Here is a 16,737-nt window from a genome sequence, read left to right as displayed (position 1 = left end):
AGGCTGTAGGATGAGAGAAACACTTATTTGAGAAGCCAATAAAGAAATGATGGTGATATGTAGGAAGCACCTTCTAGGGGCACTTGCCCATAGTCAGCCTAGTCTTTCACAAAGAATAGAAGCTTTTGTAGGACAAAGTATTATCATTGTTGTAAGTGTTGTATTCTTCCCCAAAATAAAGCACAGTGACCATGATCTGTTTTTACATTCAGGTACTAGTCTGCGGGTGACAAAAGAATGGATGTAGGTTGTTTAGCATCTTTGGATCTGAAGAGGGACTAATAATCTGGAAAGCCAAAAAAAAAAAAAAAAAACACTCAAATGATGCAGTCCTACGTGATAATGTATCACAGATTCACCATTAAAATAAAGAGGAACACAACTTTAACAGATATATAAAACTTGAAAGTCTTCAATATAAAAAAAAGAAAAATAATAAAATGCGAAAAACATATGACCATGTCACCTCTAAATTATAACATCTGTTTTAGGAACAATAAAATATTCATGTCTTTTTTCACTTAAATTTGCTGTGGAATTATGGTTTAGGGGCTTGCTTTCCATATTTATATGGCTTAGGTCTCGGGTTATGAGCTGCATCATTTGGCTCAGAACACAGCACCATGGCCCGGAATTTAGGAGTCTGGCTTCTAATATCTTGTCCCCATCCACTTAATGAAACAACCTGAGAAAAGTTCAGTCACCTTTAAACAGAGCCATACCTTTAAAGTCAAACCACAAAATGCAGAAATGGATTTTCCCAAACACACACCAACATACAGACATTGAAGTCCCAGCTTGGGCAGGCAGGAGCATCAAATCTCCCAGGAGCACAGCTGCTTTGGGACGGAAGGGCCCTGTTGCAGCAGACAGAAGCCCACTTAGAGCCTTTGCACTGATGGTTCACAGATTAGTACTTGTTTTATGTATTATCAGCATGTGTATCTGTGTAAGAACATCGCAAAGACACCCTTTTGTATTTGTTTTCCTTTTTACATCTACATTCCTGGCTCCACAACCTTCCCACCCCCCTTCCCCTGAGGGGTTATCCTTCTACAAAGTGTGTAAGAGAACAGGAAACAGGGCTAGGCAGAGCTTTGTGTCTGGACAGTCTCATCTGCATCAGTGCTAGCTTTGCTTGCTTCTGTTGTTACTTCTGTTTCTTTGTTGTCAACTTCCTGATTATCAGCTCCTTTGATGGCTTCTTGTAACTGCTGACGTCGCTGGACCTCGGCTTTCAAATTTTCCAGGTCCTTTTGACTATAATGACAATAGGAAAGTCAGAAAGGAAAAGTCTACAGGCGAAATACAATTTCAGTCAAAACGCAACTGAAGTCACAAAAATAAACATTCAGATAGATATGGTCTTAAAAGACATGTTGCTGCGCCAGATACATAAACATAATTCACTCTCCTCCGTGATTAAGTGAAATAAATCCCAAAATAATGTCCACCAAAAAAAAACAAAGTGATAAAAATACAAAGTGAAATAAATCACCCCCAAAAAAGAGGTGTCCATCAAAAAGGTGTTATATTCATATATTAATGTGAAAAAATTGTATAGAGGATTGTGAAAAAAATTCTGCAATTAAAGTGAATTTGTGCACAAAAGAGTCCCAGTGGCAACCAAGTCCAAAGGATCCAGAAGACTCCTGCAGTCTCCTACACCTCCCTAGTGATCAATTCATTAAGGTGCTTCTAAATCCACCACCACTAAGCAATCAGGCCTCTCACCTTCCTATCTGAACCAAGAATCACCAATGGGTCAGATAAAGCAGTTCCCTTCTGGGATAGTGGATAGATGGATCAATAAGGACTTGCAGCTGACTGGCTATTTACAGGGACCACACTGGATCACTCGTATTCAACACCAGGCATGATGACAAGGGGGAAAGCAAAAGAAAATCTAGTGCTCTCCGCTATTAAAATGGCATTTATTAAGAAGATACCGTAAATCAGACTTACAAAGGCGGTACTTCAGCCATGCGAGTTATGGCAGCGGTTCCGTGTAAACAGGAAAGAGACGTGGTGACGTATGACAGACAGGCTCCTCCCCCTTCACTTAGTCATGAAGGAGAGTGAATTATATTTATGTATCTGGCGCAGCACTATTTCTTTATTATTGATGTTTAATTGTGGAGTGAAAACACAGTGAGTGTAAGCTGCCGGAGTTTATTAATTTAATTTTATTATATAATACACATTAGTTGCGCTGATAGTTTTTTTACTAATGGTCTTAAAAGAACCCCATTTTTTTAGCTTCACCCCCATTTTTCTGTTACAGCAGTAATGCAGTGTCTGAATAGGACTGTGTAGCCCAATAGGAACCAGAGTTTGACTATACAAGTCTTTGTGAGGACACTTGTGATGAGAGGTGTGGCCATTATTCACCCATGCTCAGGAGCACTTTGTGGTTGGAGGCCAGGGAATACATTTCCACAAGCACTGTCAGTCAAGCCTACTGAAGTCCTGAAAATGAAACCTACAGCAGATACAGGAAATTAAAGTCATTGGGCAAGATAGGGAGTTTTTTTTTCCTCTTTTTATTTAGGTCATTTTTATTACACATTTTTCAATAACAGTGAGAAAAAAAGAAAAACATTGGGGCTTTTTCTAACTAAAGAGTTAATTAACGGTTCCAAGCTGAATTTTTAGTTAAAAGTGAAGCATGATTGTTAAAGAAACTGATTTAATCTATGAGATCTCCCAACAATAATCCTCAACTCTGCTCTCATCTACCTGGGAGTCTTAGGTGCTCATGTCCACCTTTGTGTGTTCCAGCGCCTCCTGCTGCATTGTTCAGAAAAAAAAAAAAGATCCAGAAACTCATATCAAAGCTTTCACTGAAAGAGTTCCCATGACATATTAAAGAGGAGTTCCAGTCTGTAAAAAAAAAAAAATAACAGTACAAATACTGTAGCTGCTGAATTTTCATGTGAGGACAATTACCTGTCCAGGGATCCCGCGATGTTGGCGATGTAAATGTTTCGGTGGTGGATTTTTTTTTCCTAACTTCCTTTTGTATTTACGGGACAGTTGGTAAAAGCAAATATTCCCAATGGGACATACATAGCAGATAAAACCCAACAAGTTAAACCCTTCCCTATTCTATCCAAAACAAAAAAATATAGATATATTATAAGCCCACAATGAGGGAAGCAATGTCTGTGGTTTTTCTAGTGTCCCTATCCTTGTAGGGCGGTGGTTTATATATGTCAGGTGTGATCCCCTGTGAACATCTGGAGAAATTTTGCCCTGCATATCTATCCCTCCTTCAGCCAGTCTATGACTGCCACTTTCCATAACCTTTAGGAGCTACATATGGATTCACTTAAATGATGAGAGAGAATGTTTGTCACCTGAGGGGAATGAAGAGGATTCCATTAATGATATTAAGCTGATCCAGGACACTGGCCATGCTGGGAGCTGTGAACTGAAAGAGGGAAACACAGTTAAAAGCACAGCTACATCCCTATTACATTTTAAGTAAACTTGACATGACAAACATTCAACCTGCCACTGATGACCTTTTTGATGCTGACCCTCTAGTTTTAATACTTTGACTTTTCTGATCTGTATGCTTGTTCTAGATTAGTCAAAATACAAAATTACCATACTGGTCTCTGGTCAGTAACTCCAACATAAAGCAGGAAGGCAAGCATGACAACTGGGCACTTTTTTTTAAAAGGAGAGGTGAGCAATATGTGTCTTCAACATAGAAATTTCTCAAACTTCAGGTGAAAGAGGAATCCGATTTGGAAAGGGGAACAGCAGCTCTACCTCCGCGCAGATGCTGAATGATGAACACATGTCACTTTAGATCAGGGATCCTCAAACTACGGCCCTCCAGCTGTTGCGGAACTACACATCCCATGAGGCATTGTAAAACTCTGACATTCACAGACATGACTAGCCATGATGGGAATTATAGTTCCTGAACAACTGGAGGGTCATAGTTTGAAGACCCCTGCTTTAGACGGAACATGCTGAGCAGCAAAACACATCTATATACAGAACTGAAAAGTCATAATACTGGGTTGGTGTCTGAATCCTGGAGACCTCTTTGGATTTATTAGTGGTGTGGAAATTTTATTTAAATTGACACTATGTCTCCCAGTGTCTGTTTACCGGTATCCGCTATGCCCAGCAAATATGGCTTTAACTTGCATTGAGGAAAGACTGCTAGTTGTGGAAACCTTCCATTAAATGGAGACTGCATACCACCCACCTGATCTCCCGAACGGGGGGGCGCTCTGAGCGGCTACAGCTGGAGAGAAAGCTGGTCCGGATCTATGGCAGTGCGAATCAAATTCCACCGTGCAAATGTATATCAGCCAGCCGTGGCCACAGTATTTATTGGCGAAGATATGTTTGTGATGTGGAATTATTATTGTTTTGATAATTATCTACCCTTTAGCTGGAATAATGACCGGTAGCTTTCTATTATGCTTGATCCGCTTGATTGAAATACTGCTGCCATTTCCTTTTGCAGATATAGTCCCATTTACTGGAACAATAGCATAATTACTATCAAATATGGTTTTTATTAACTATATTACATAGGATTCACTCTAACAGATGACGGGAGTGCATGCTTATGAATTAGCGTGGCCATGAGAATCCACGATAGTGTTTGGCAGCCATTTTTGTAATAGTGCATTGTTTGAATTGACAGCTGGAAACTTATGCACACGGTCAGGTTTGTCTATAAGCATACACTCCCCTTTCCTATTGTACTTTTGAAAGTATACATGTCTGATTGGTTGTGTTGGCGCCACCTCCCCTGTAAACCCCTTTTGTTCTCTGACTATAAACACGGCCCATTTTTCACCACAGAACAAACGGGGAAGCATCCAAACTGAATCAGCCTGTGCATCTGTTTCTATAGGGATGGTGAGAGCACTCCAATGTCTTATACAAAAGAGCTGAGAACTGTGCTTTTTTTTTTTTTTTTTTAGCACAACAGGATTAATTGTACTTGGCGTAAATAATATCCAAAAGTGCACTCATTAGCGTAACAGTTATTTGTGCATCAAGCTTATAATAATTTCCATGACATTAGACTTTAAGAACAAATCTACTCAAACTGATTTTCCTTATTTCGGGTGGAGTGGGGCTCATCCACTCAGGAGTTTCTTTCCTGCTGCCCAGAAAATGGGGAAAGTTCCACTTCCTCAGACGTGTCATGCTGGAAGCAAGGCAGTAGAAGTCGATCCAAAAGTGTCCAGAGGGACGCTGATAATGACTTGGGAATTGAACACAGCAATGTGCAGATGCTAAAAGTACTTCCAGTAGCCAGTTCAGGTTCATGTCAACATGACAAACAATTGCCTCAACGAGATGGAAGATCTAGTGGGCACTGAGCACGGTACACGAGAAAAGTTCCTGAAACGCTGGTTCTACTGGCATGAATTTAAATACACTTCGGAATACACAGAGTTGCTTACCCGCTGATGGTCGCTGGGCTGGGGTGGGCCGGCCTCCCCCCCACTCCCCTCCTTGGTGCTCCCCTGTCCCCTTCCTTTCTCACCTTGGTCCCCTTCCCCCTTCTCTTCCCTTCTTTGTCTTTTTCCCGTAGCTCCTCCTCTTTTTCGGCTTTAAGCATACCGTCTATAAGTTTTTTCATCCTCTTTACAGCTCTTGGGTATTAGCTATTATATTTTTGGCTCCCTATAGGGTTGGTCATGCAGTTTCCAGGAGTGATGCGGTGTGACACCCCTTTGGGGGAAGTACCGCCAGTGGGTCCTCTGGTGTCTGCCGCGGCACTCCGGGGCACCTGAGGGGGGGCCTCCCTTCCCCGGTAGCCGGCCATGAGATGGATGCCGGTGGGGCGGGGGGGGGGGGGTCTGCCTGAAGGAGTCCTGAAAATTTATTTGTTCACTATTCAGCTCTAACAGCTAAGGCCGTGGGCCTCACGGAGGGTGTACATTGCTCTATTGACGACTTTGTGCTACGTTAATACACTTTGAAGTGATGTCTGTATTGTCTATAATTTATCATATGCTCGCTGCACCTGGAATTTGGTTGTACCTGTTGTTGATCTGTGGTATGCTTGTATGTTTTTTCTAATAAAGAATTAAAAAAAAAAAAAAAAAACATGACAAACAAAAGTGCAGTAACTCCTATGATCAGAACTAATTTTGGATGCTAAGATTGATATTACTGCAGAAGATCTCCTATTCATCTGATTAAGCAAACGTGGAGATGCCCCCTACTATCAACCATTGGTAGTGTGGGGCAGAACAAATATTTTGCTTGTTCAGCACAAAACAGAAACTTTTTAAAACATTTTCCACCTAGCAGGTCCCTTTTTAAACCCAAAAGAGCTTTCCTAAGGTACCCAGCTGAGACTGTACAATAGTAATTTTTGTAGCACCACCACCTTAGCATTAAAATGATTAAAGTAAACAAATCTGGTTGATAGAGGTGTCAGCACTTTAAATAACACAAATACATTTTACTAAATAAACCCATTTGCTGTATTTTCTATTGAAAGGCAATAAATTATCATTACTAATTTGCAAGTCATTTTACAAATAACAAGTTGACTAAATGACAAAAATAGATCTCACGTGACCCAAGAAGTTTTAAATATGGCAGTTAAAGCTCTCTGAATTTTTAGAGAAGCAATCTTCAAGACTAACACACATTTATTGTTTTCTATAATCAGAGAGCCTTTCTGTAAAATCCACAGGAGAAATGGTTCACACACCTTGAGAGGCATTATGTTGGCACTGGATCCATTCTTGTAAATCTCATTCATTGTCCGCTGTAAAGCTACAGCCTGCTGGGTCAGGTACTTTAAGTACTCTGAGCTTTCTTTGGTCTTCTCATGCTGCTCCCCCAGCTGGATGGAGAATAAAATGCAACTTTATGAGATGATGTGCTTTAAAAACAGCAGAAGCAAACTAATGTAAAGACAGTCAGCAATTTTGATCTTTTTTTCTTAGTAAGACCATAAACACGGTCTCAAGAAAAACAACTGCCAAGATCATATTCAAACAGTAATCTTACCACCACATTGTAAACAAAGATTACTAGATTGTCTTTCAAAGTTAGAAATAGTCAGAGGTGGGTTGCCTTGTAAACAGGAACAAAGTACCTGTGGTCTTGTGGAATGCCAACTTTGCACTACACAGCCTGCTGACAGTGTCTACAGCTTTCAAAACCATTGATTCTATCACGAGGCCCTAGGTCCCAAAGTGACCAGACAAATCAACAAGGTCTGACTCAGACTGGACTATAGAGAATGATAATGACCAGTTGTACATGTTTACTGTACAGGCAAAAATGTAAAACATGTCATTAGGGACCAGTAGGTACTTTGTTACTGTTAGCAAAGAGCCTATATCAGCATGATGTCAACTTATTTGGTCTACATTAGGGATTGACCGATTATCGAGGGCCGATACATCGGAATCGCCCCCGGAAGTTACAGATATTGCCAATATTGTGCGCGGTGCACACGTGACGTCATTGCGTGTGTTACTCACGTGTCTCTGCGCGCTGGGCCTATAATTTGACACGTTAGGCCTTTTAAGACCGCCTCCCATGCCTTGGACAGTGTGTGCAGCTGCAGTCCGGTCACTGTGCCAGCCATTGACCCACAGGCCCTGGCCTCAGCCACCAACCGCAGGGTGCCAGCCACCAGCCATCGACCCACAGCAGGGTGCCAGGCCAGCATCCATCCACCCACCCCACAACAGGGTGCCAGACCAGCAAGCCATCCACCCACCCCACAACAGGGTGCCAGGCCAGCAAGCCAGCCAGCCACCCACCCCACAACAGGGTGCTAGGACAGCAAGCCAGCCAGCCACCCCACAACAGGGTGACAGGCCAGCAAGCCAGCCAGCCACCCCACAACAGGGTGAAACCAAGCCAGCCAGCCACCGCACAACAGGGTGACACCAAGCCAGCCAGCCACCCCACAACAGGGTGACACCAAGCCAGCCACCTACCCCACAACAGGGTGACACCAAGCCAGCTAGCCACCAACAACAGGGTGACACCAAGCCAGCTAGCCACCCACAACAGGGTGACACCAAGCCAGCCGTCAAAAGGATGACACCAAGCCAGCCAGCCACCCACAACAGGGTGACACCAAGCCAGCCAGCCAGCCACCCACCAAAGGGTGACACCAAGCCAGCCACCCACCACAGGGTGACACCAAGCCAGCCACCCACCACAGGATGACACCAAGCCAGCCACCCACAACAGGGTGATAACAGCCAGCCACCCCACAACAGGGTGACAACAGCCAGCCACCCCACAACAGGGTGACAACAGCCAGCCACCCCACAACAGGGTGACAACAGCCAGCCACCCCACAACAGGGTGCCAGCATGCCACCAACACTGTCAAGCATCAGCCACTGACCCACAATAGGGTGCCAGCCAGCCACCCATAAAGCCAGGCGTCAGTCACCAACCCACAACAGGGTGACAGCAGCCAGCCACCCCACAACAGGGTGCCAGCAAGCCACCCACACTGCCAGGCATCAGCCACTGACCCACAACAGGGTGCCAGCAAGCCACCCACAGCAGGGCAGGGTGCCAGCAGCCAGCCAGCCAATTTTTTAACCTTATTGTCTCTTTCAAATTGCAATGGAAATGGATGAAGACCGAAAAAGTAAAAGTGTGGTCTGGGAGTTCATCATATTGAATTATATCATGCAGCACAGAAAAAAAACAAAATTAATATCAATTTGATTTTGAAATACCTCCTCCACTATCCCAGGCAACAATAACGGATAGGTTTCAGAAAAAAAAAAAAAAACAGGTGTCAGTCTAGATTCAGATGAAGATTTCAACTGCTGGATAGAGTAATCACAGAGATGATGGTCACTGATAACCAGCCATTTACAATGGTGTCAAGTGGTTGATGTCCATACTTGAGCCAAGGTACACACTGAAGAGAGAGAAGTAGTATTATCAAACCGAAATGCCGGGAAAGATTAAAGACCAAAAGGTTGTTGAGAAAGTAAAGGCTATGCTGCAACCAGAGAATGCTGGCAACTCATTCATTCACGAATGACTGCTGGTCAGGAGGACGACAAACAGTCACTAATGAATCTTACATGCCACTTCATTGACAGCGGATGGACAAAAAGGCAATTGGTCTTGAATACAAAAGTGATGCAAGGATCCCACACTGGGGAGTACAGTAGAGAAATGTTTCTAGGCATGCTTAAAGAATAGGGAATCACCAAAGACCGAGTGATGCTTGTGCTCCTTCGAAACAGCAGAGCAAACATGCGGAGAGGAAAAAGGCTTGCCGATATGTCAGACCTCAGTGTCATGGCACACAACACCCTCCAACTTTCAAATGATGGTCTGTCAAGCCAGAGAGCTTTGATTAATATATGTTTTGAGAAGCATGAAGAGATTAAAAATGTTGTGCTGGCAAGTCTTTCGAATCCTTGATACAAGAACCATGCTTTCTCTTCTGATGATGTATTGGCAAAGGCAAAACAATGGCTGACAGGAGATATTCAACAGGAAGTTCCTGCAGAAAAGACAAGTCCAGATCACTATTTTTAATATATATAAAACAGAAAAATGTCCAAAAAGAGGACAATGAACAGAAGAGAATGTTCGTCATCGTGGTCCAATTGATCATGACATTTTCAGTGTTTTATTTGGGCCTCCTGAGGATTCTTTTGAATCTGCAATAATGAGCCTGCAATAATGAGCCTGGATGATGAACTTCATCTCTATTTGAAGGAACCAGTAATTGACATAAGTGGTGATCCTCTTCAGTGGTGGAAAGAAAATGAGGCACGCTACAAAAGACTTGCTTCCCACGCTAGAAGATACCTCTCTCTCTCTCTGCTCCTCTGTCCTCCTCTCCTCCTGTACCAAGTGAGCATGTTAATGAAGTGGCAGCATTATATGAAAAAAACAGAAGCCGTTTAACAGGTGAACATGAACATGCTGAAATGTTCTGCTTTCTGCAGTATAATATTGTCCTTCTTAACTGGGAGTATTGAAAAGTGTAGTAGTACTAATGTCCACTCCAATCCACTGTCTAGCTTTTTTCTAGCAGTTTTGCACTGACTGCAGTAGTGATTAAAATCATTGCAGTGAGTGCACTACTGCAGCAGTAGTCCACTGACTCCAGTCCAATCCACCATCTAGCTGTTGTCTAACGGGACCAGGAAACACCCTTCTAAGGTACTAGAGCACCACTATGCCAAACCAGGGTGCATCCAGGATAATAGCTCTGAACCAAACAAAAGAGCAAAACTTTAAATGTACAAAATATCGGCCGATACCGATATGCGATGGCAAAAATATCGGTATCGGCAACAAAAAACGATATCGGTTGATCCCTAGTCTACATAGCTATCCTTTAACAGTTCACCATGATGAAGATATACAGTGTAATTTACGACTACTGACCTGGTTTTTGTATATTGTGTATCCTTCCTTCTCATGCTGTAAGGCAGAACGGAATTCCCCTTTAGTTTCATACACACGTGCTACAAGATGGTGACTTAAAGAGATAACACAGAAAATGTTAAGATAAAATGGAGATGTGCAACTAACTGCACATATATACAAACCTACATAGATATATACATACAGGGAAAGGTGTAGAACTTCAAATATAATAACAATATTACAAAATATAGAGGTACAAAAGCCAATGCGCTACCAGTGAAGTAAATGAGAATAGTGGTAAAGTAAGATGTGATCAAATAAATATAAATGTGAGGATAAGCTGCCAATTTCTGTAGTGTCACCACATAGCAAAATAGAATTTAAAATCTGTGAGAAAATTGGCGCTAATTCGAAAATAATCTAGTGTAAACCAACACACTAAAAAAACAAACAAACACTATAACCAATTATTTAAATTAATAACCATTAAATCAAGAGAACTGTGTAAAACCGTAAATAAATGTATCTAGATGATAATATAAAAGTGAAGACAACCAATACAAATTCATAAAAAGCCAATGTGCAAGTAGAAAATTTTGTAACAATGGTGATCCAAAAAAACATGATACAATTCAATCCAACACTGTCACCGATGTGAGCGATCCCATAACAAAGAATCCAACATTGAGTGCAATTGCTGCTCACCTCAATATTGAATAAATCAAAACGTTGTTTATAAGTGAAAATCTTCTCCGTGTAGCTCCAATGATATTGGTATCACGGCTGACAAGATGTAGTAAACAGAATGAATTTTATTTAAAAAGACAACAGTAGTAACTTACAGTAAAGTTGCAGGTAAACAATGTGAAGACGGTCCACGCAATGTGCGGTGTAGAGAATCCGAACTTCCGGTCACGGTACTCTTGAGAAAGTCACGTGTTTGAGTGACGCGACACGTCAGAAGGCGGCAGGTGAAGTCACTTCTGGTCTACGGCAATGACCGGAAGTTCGGATTCTCTACACCGAGCGGTCCTTCTTCACAGTGTTTACCTGCAATTTTACTGTAAGTTACTGTTGTCTTTAAATAAAATTGATTCAGTTTACTGCACCATGAAGCCCTCTCTCTAATATATTCCTATATGAGGGAAATACCAAGGAGTCATACATCTATACTTTGGGCTAGAGATTTACCACATCTTGTCAGCAGTAATACCATTATCATTGGAGCTACACGGAGAAGCTTTTCACTTAAACAACGTTTTGAATTATTATTGAGGTGAACAGCCATTGCACTCAATGTTGGATTCTTTGTTTTGGGATCGCTCACATCGGTGACACTGTTGGATTGAATGGTGTCATGTTTTTTTGGATCACAATTGTTATATTTTCTGCACTTGCATATGAACTTTTATTGATTGTCTTCATGACATGACATGCTGGCTATGCTTTATTATTATGTGAATGTACACCATTCTTAATAAATGTAGATTTCTTTATACTACACCATGAGGTTGCTCTTTTCCCTTTTGTAATTTACATGGGAGGTCAACAAGGGTACCGTTTGGTTAAAAAAAAAAAAAATCAGGATTTTTGGTTTATCTGTATAATCTTTTTTTTTCTTTTTTTTTTTTTTTAGGAGTACATCCCAAGAGACAGAGGAGTGAATATTCATGACTACATGGGTAATGCTGCCACCTTCATGTAAATGGGTATTGGCCAAATAAAGGCAGGGATGCTCACCAAGACATAACCCCTCCCAGCTCAACTTAGCCTCAGTTGCATAGCAAAGCAATAAGGAACATAAGCTAGAGGGGAAGGATATCTGTGTCCTGGGATACACGACAAAAAAAAAAAAATGTCCCAATGCACTGAACGTGAGGAAAGGGCAACAAGGCCAACCCAACCAAAATCCACAAAACAGAAAAGGGGAAACCCTACTACAAAGCCGCCTGCAAGACCTTCCTTTTATAGCTGGCTTTAGCAGAACATAAATAACCTAGAAGAATTTAGTAAATAAATGGAGAAGACCAGATAGCAGCCTTACAGACTTGAACAGTCTTGATACTAAACAGCCCTGGAAGCATTGACACTCTTTAGAGGAATGAACCTTAACCAGAAAAGAATGAATTTAGCCTTTGATACCATAAGGCAGGGCTTGACAAATTTGCCTGAAATCTAGGAGCCAGCTAAAAAAGTTAGGAGCCAGTTTTTTTTTTTTAAACAACCAAGCTTTATTTAATAAAACTGATACTAAATTTACACATAAATACGACTAGAACCCCACTCTCCTCTATAGCGCAATTGGATGGAAACAGACTGTCTCTTTCCATCCGATGCCATCTGATCCGATCCACGGGATGGATAGAAAATAGAACCACCATCCGTCTGTTTTTGGCAGACAGGATCAGATGGCGGCAGATTACTGCTCCATAGAGGAGAATGAAGGGTCCGATCAGGTCTGCCTGAAAAACTGACAGGCGGACCTGATCAGACAGCCTGTGTGAAAGGGGCCTTCGGCTGTGGCATGGTGATGAGGGGGAATAAATAAATAAATAAATAAATATATAACATTTTTTTTAATAATAATTAAAAAAAAAGAAAATTATTATTATTATTTTTTTAATTTAAAAAATAAAATAATAATAACCACACTCCCTGTCCACTCTCCTTTAAGCAAAGGTAAGTGGACAGGGAGAAGAAGCCTGCAAAAACTTCCCTCTCATTTCCTCTTGGGAAGGAGATGAGAATGCATTGAGAACAGGCAGTGGAAAGTCATTACTCCCGGCCACCACAAGAGGGCGCCAGTTCCCCATTGGAAGCCTCTCTCATCTCACAGAAGGCGGCCGAAAAGCCGGGGCCTCAATTTTCGGACGGTGCGGAAGTCCGTGCACTCGGGGAGGAGGTGGGGGGCGCAAAAGGGACAGGACACCTCCTGCAGGGCACCCCAGGCGCCAGGTCGCTAATTCTAGTCGCAAATGCGACCTGGCGCCCGGGGTTTGTCGAGCCCTGCCATAAGGCCTTAGAAATGGACTGAAGAATTTTCCTAAAATAATGACTCAGGAAGCATCTAAACCTTTGTAAGATTCCTCAGGCAAAACAAACAGGCAATGAAAAGGCAGCTGAGAAAAAAAAAAAAAAAAATCTTAATTCAAGTCTATGACATAAATTTTACACTCAAACATGTGTAAGGATCCCTGCCAATAGAGGGCTTAAGAAAGAAAGAACATGTCCTTGTGACTCACATTTTTATGGCCCTGAAACAATCGCAAAAGCATGGAAAACACCAGTCCTCTCCTTTGATAACGTGAAGCGGCATTGGTAAAGGAAAAACTAGCAACGTTTCTCAACAATGCGCAGAAAAAATTGCTGCAGACCTGGCAAACTTGGCTACACCATTTTCTAGACTATGTGACCACCCGTGCATTTTCTGGATCTGTAATTCTTGAGGACTAGCCGACCAGACAGTCGGGCCCCCCTCGAATTGCTTTTTCTCTAGCCCCTTGCCTCCTTATCCTCCCTTCCTTCCTTTTTCTATCTGTACTTCTCTTCCTTTGAGTCTTTTTTCTTTCCTTTTTCTTTGTTACTTTATTGACTAGCATGCCTCCATTCTTTTCCCCACTGGGAAACATTTTCATGCCTTCAGGCTCCACTCTCCACCAGGCCATTGGATAGGATTAACCCTGCACTGGCTACTTTTTATATGCCGTATGGACCATTACCTACTAAAGTATATTCTTGCCAACCTTAATGCTGCTTTGAACCCATTAGCCATAAGCGGTTGACGACTGATTTAAACGTGCATTCTATTTGATCCCAAATATGCGCTGCAGGCGAAGAGAACTAACTCATATTTTGGTTTTGTTTTTCCTGTTGCACTATGTTTTTGTAATGGCATTGTGACTGTAAAGATTTTATATGTCCGAAGAACTAGGCGAAGAACTAGGAAAGATTCCCTTGAAGAAAAGAATAGCCAACTCCCAGACCCAGGAGCCAAATTCATTTCAACCAGTTATGAATAAGACTAGTTTGGCTGAAACGTGATGTCATTTGTTACCCGCCAATAAACACAAGATTTTAGAGTATACACTGGAGTGCCGTTTTTTTTTGCTTAAAACAAAAAATACAACCTTGCCTGCAAGACACGATAAGGGAATCTCTAGGAAAGGTTCACAAGGGAGAATACTCCAAAACTAATAGGACCAAATTAAGGTCCCATGCAGACAGGAATGGCTGCACAGGCGGAACATGTGTGACACCCTGCACATAGGCTTTTATCAAGGAATGAGATGCAAAACAGTCCCTGAAAAAGCATAGCCAAAGATTTCCCCCTAATAAATACTCAAAACCAAAAGACATCTCCACGCCAGAAAAGCCAGAATATGCTCCATGACATACCACTGGGGATGAAACTCATAAGCTTCACATCAGGTTACAGAAACCTTCCATGTACAATTAGCAGGATGGAAGATTGGACACTGGCTGATCTGGAAGAGCCCACAGCTCATCTACTACAAGATTTACAATGTCTGCATAGCAAGTTCTTCTTGGCCAAGCCGGAGCAATCAGAATAACCAGAATGCCTAACAGAAGAGGAAGAAGTTGGGTTCAAGGGAAGGCATAGATCGATGAAAGCTGATACCACAGAGTCACTGGGGCATTTGCCATAGGAGTCAGAGAATTTCTGGTTTAGGACTTAAACATGTCGTTGGATCTGGATGCCAAGATATCCACATCTGGCATCCCAAGTACACAACAATCTCTAATCACTGCTCAATGAAGGGTTTATTCTCCCAGATACAGCTGCCTAGGACAAGATCAGGTCCGGTTCTTCCTAAGCAACATGACTTCTTTCCTCCAGTTGAGGTTTGACATATGCCAGTCGTGGAATTGTCCAACTGCACCCTGTTGGAGAGAAACCATAGGCAGACATACCAATGTATTAAAGCTAGCTTGCCCAAAGTTCCAGAACGTTGATAAGCAACTTCCGCTCCACTGACAACCTTTGCCAAGACTTTTCAGATCAGCAGAATTTTCCAGTATCCAACATCTGGTTGGGTATCTGCCATTCCAGATCTGATCTGATCCTAGCAGTTCAATGCTTTGTCAGTTCTAAGGACATCTGTCCCATACTGATAGAAGCAACTGCCATTTAACCTTCAAATACAATAGCGTTTCTAGGACCAAACCCAAATACTCCAGCTGGAAACCAGGCTAATTTCTGATGGTCCAGTATCCAGCCAAACCTCTCCAGTTTTTGATCTGACTGCAGTTAAAAGCAAATCGTCCAGGTATCACACAATAGGAATCCCAGGGAACAACCCCAGATCCAGAGACAACACCTTGGTAAACACCCTGGGGGCCATGGACAGGCCAAAGGTAACTCCACAAACTGATAGTGGCCATCTTCTACTGCAATGCATAGAAACCATTGGTGAGGTTGGAAAAGCAGGATGTGCAGGAGGGCATTGTTGATATCCACTGATGCCAGGAAATGAAGCAGCAAACCAATCCTTGACCAGTTAGACTCTATCCCGAATTACCTTTAGGAACTTGTTGAAAACTTTGGGGTCTTGAATAGGCTGGATGTCCCAATAGCCATTGGAATTGTGAACAGGTTGGAATAGAAGCAGCGAGACCGCTCCTCTGCAGGCACAGGCATTATGACACCTTGGGACAGCAGTATTTCCAGTGCCGCAAGAAAACTTGCTCTTTTGTGAATCCGAAAATACCCTTGAGCTTATAAAAGTGCGTAGGAGAAAGCAGCAAAACTCCTGCTTGTAGCCTCTGGACACCACACTGCATGTGCATTCATGATGCCAGGTGGCCGCTAAGGCCACAGACGTCCCCTTACCGGAGCAAGTGGGGGCGTCCCTTCACAGGAGGATTTTCCACCTGAACTAGAAGACTAGGGGGTCCAGTTGGTCCTACAAAAGGAACCCGTCTTGGATGCTAAAGATTTCTGACCTATCACCTTTGCCGCCTTCTTAAGGGGAACAGAGTGCTCTTCCCCACAGTCAAACCTTGGATATGGGCATCCAGGAATGGTCCGAATAAGCGCTCACCATCAAATGGCAGCATTTCAATTTGCTTCTTGCAGAGAAGTTCACCAACAAACACTTGAGCCAAAAGATCCTTCTCATGTGAACAGACATGGTGTTCATACATAGGTACATATACATAGTAAAATAGTTGGTAAGGATGAAAAAAAAAAAAAAAAAAAACACCAGTCCATCTAGTTCAACCTGTGGTGTGTAAGTGTGCTTGTGTTCATGTCAATAGTCAAATTATATATCCCTGTATGTTGTGATAATTAAGGTACCAGTCTAATAGTTGAACTATACATGCTCCCTGCTGA

The 16,737-nt window shown here is 42.3% G+C and overlaps 1 protein-coding gene across 2 annotated transcripts in view; it reads right to left on the bottom strand.

The window, feature by feature from the left end:
- Positions 1–459: 459 nt before the first annotated feature.
- Positions 460–16,737, bottom strand: part of CLUH (clustered mitochondria homolog) — a 256,366-nt gene continuing 240,088 nt past the window's right edge. For both annotated transcript variants that reach the window (XM_082246213.1, XM_082246212.1), the window contains exons 23-26: positions 10,401–10,494; positions 6,713–6,847; positions 3,360–3,433; positions 460–1,260 (exon numbers count right to left, since the gene is read on the bottom strand). In XM_082246213.1, the coding sequence (XP_082102339.1) occupies positions 1,086–1,260; positions 3,360–3,433; positions 6,713–6,847; positions 10,401–10,494 (478 nt within the window). In that variant the 3' untranslated portion in view covers positions 460–1,085. The remainder of the gene's footprint in view (positions 1,261–3,359; positions 3,434–6,712; positions 6,848–10,400; positions 10,495–16,737) is intronic.

The sequence above is a fragment of the Pelophylax lessonae genome, assembly GCF_965119305.1.
Source record: "Pelophylax lessonae genome assembly, chromosome: 2".
Taxonomy (NCBI): Eukaryota; Metazoa; Chordata; class Amphibia; order Anura; family Ranidae; genus Pelophylax; species Pelophylax lessonae.
Note: the sequence above shows the minus strand (reverse complement) of the source record. Positions and strands in the feature narration are given on the sequence as shown.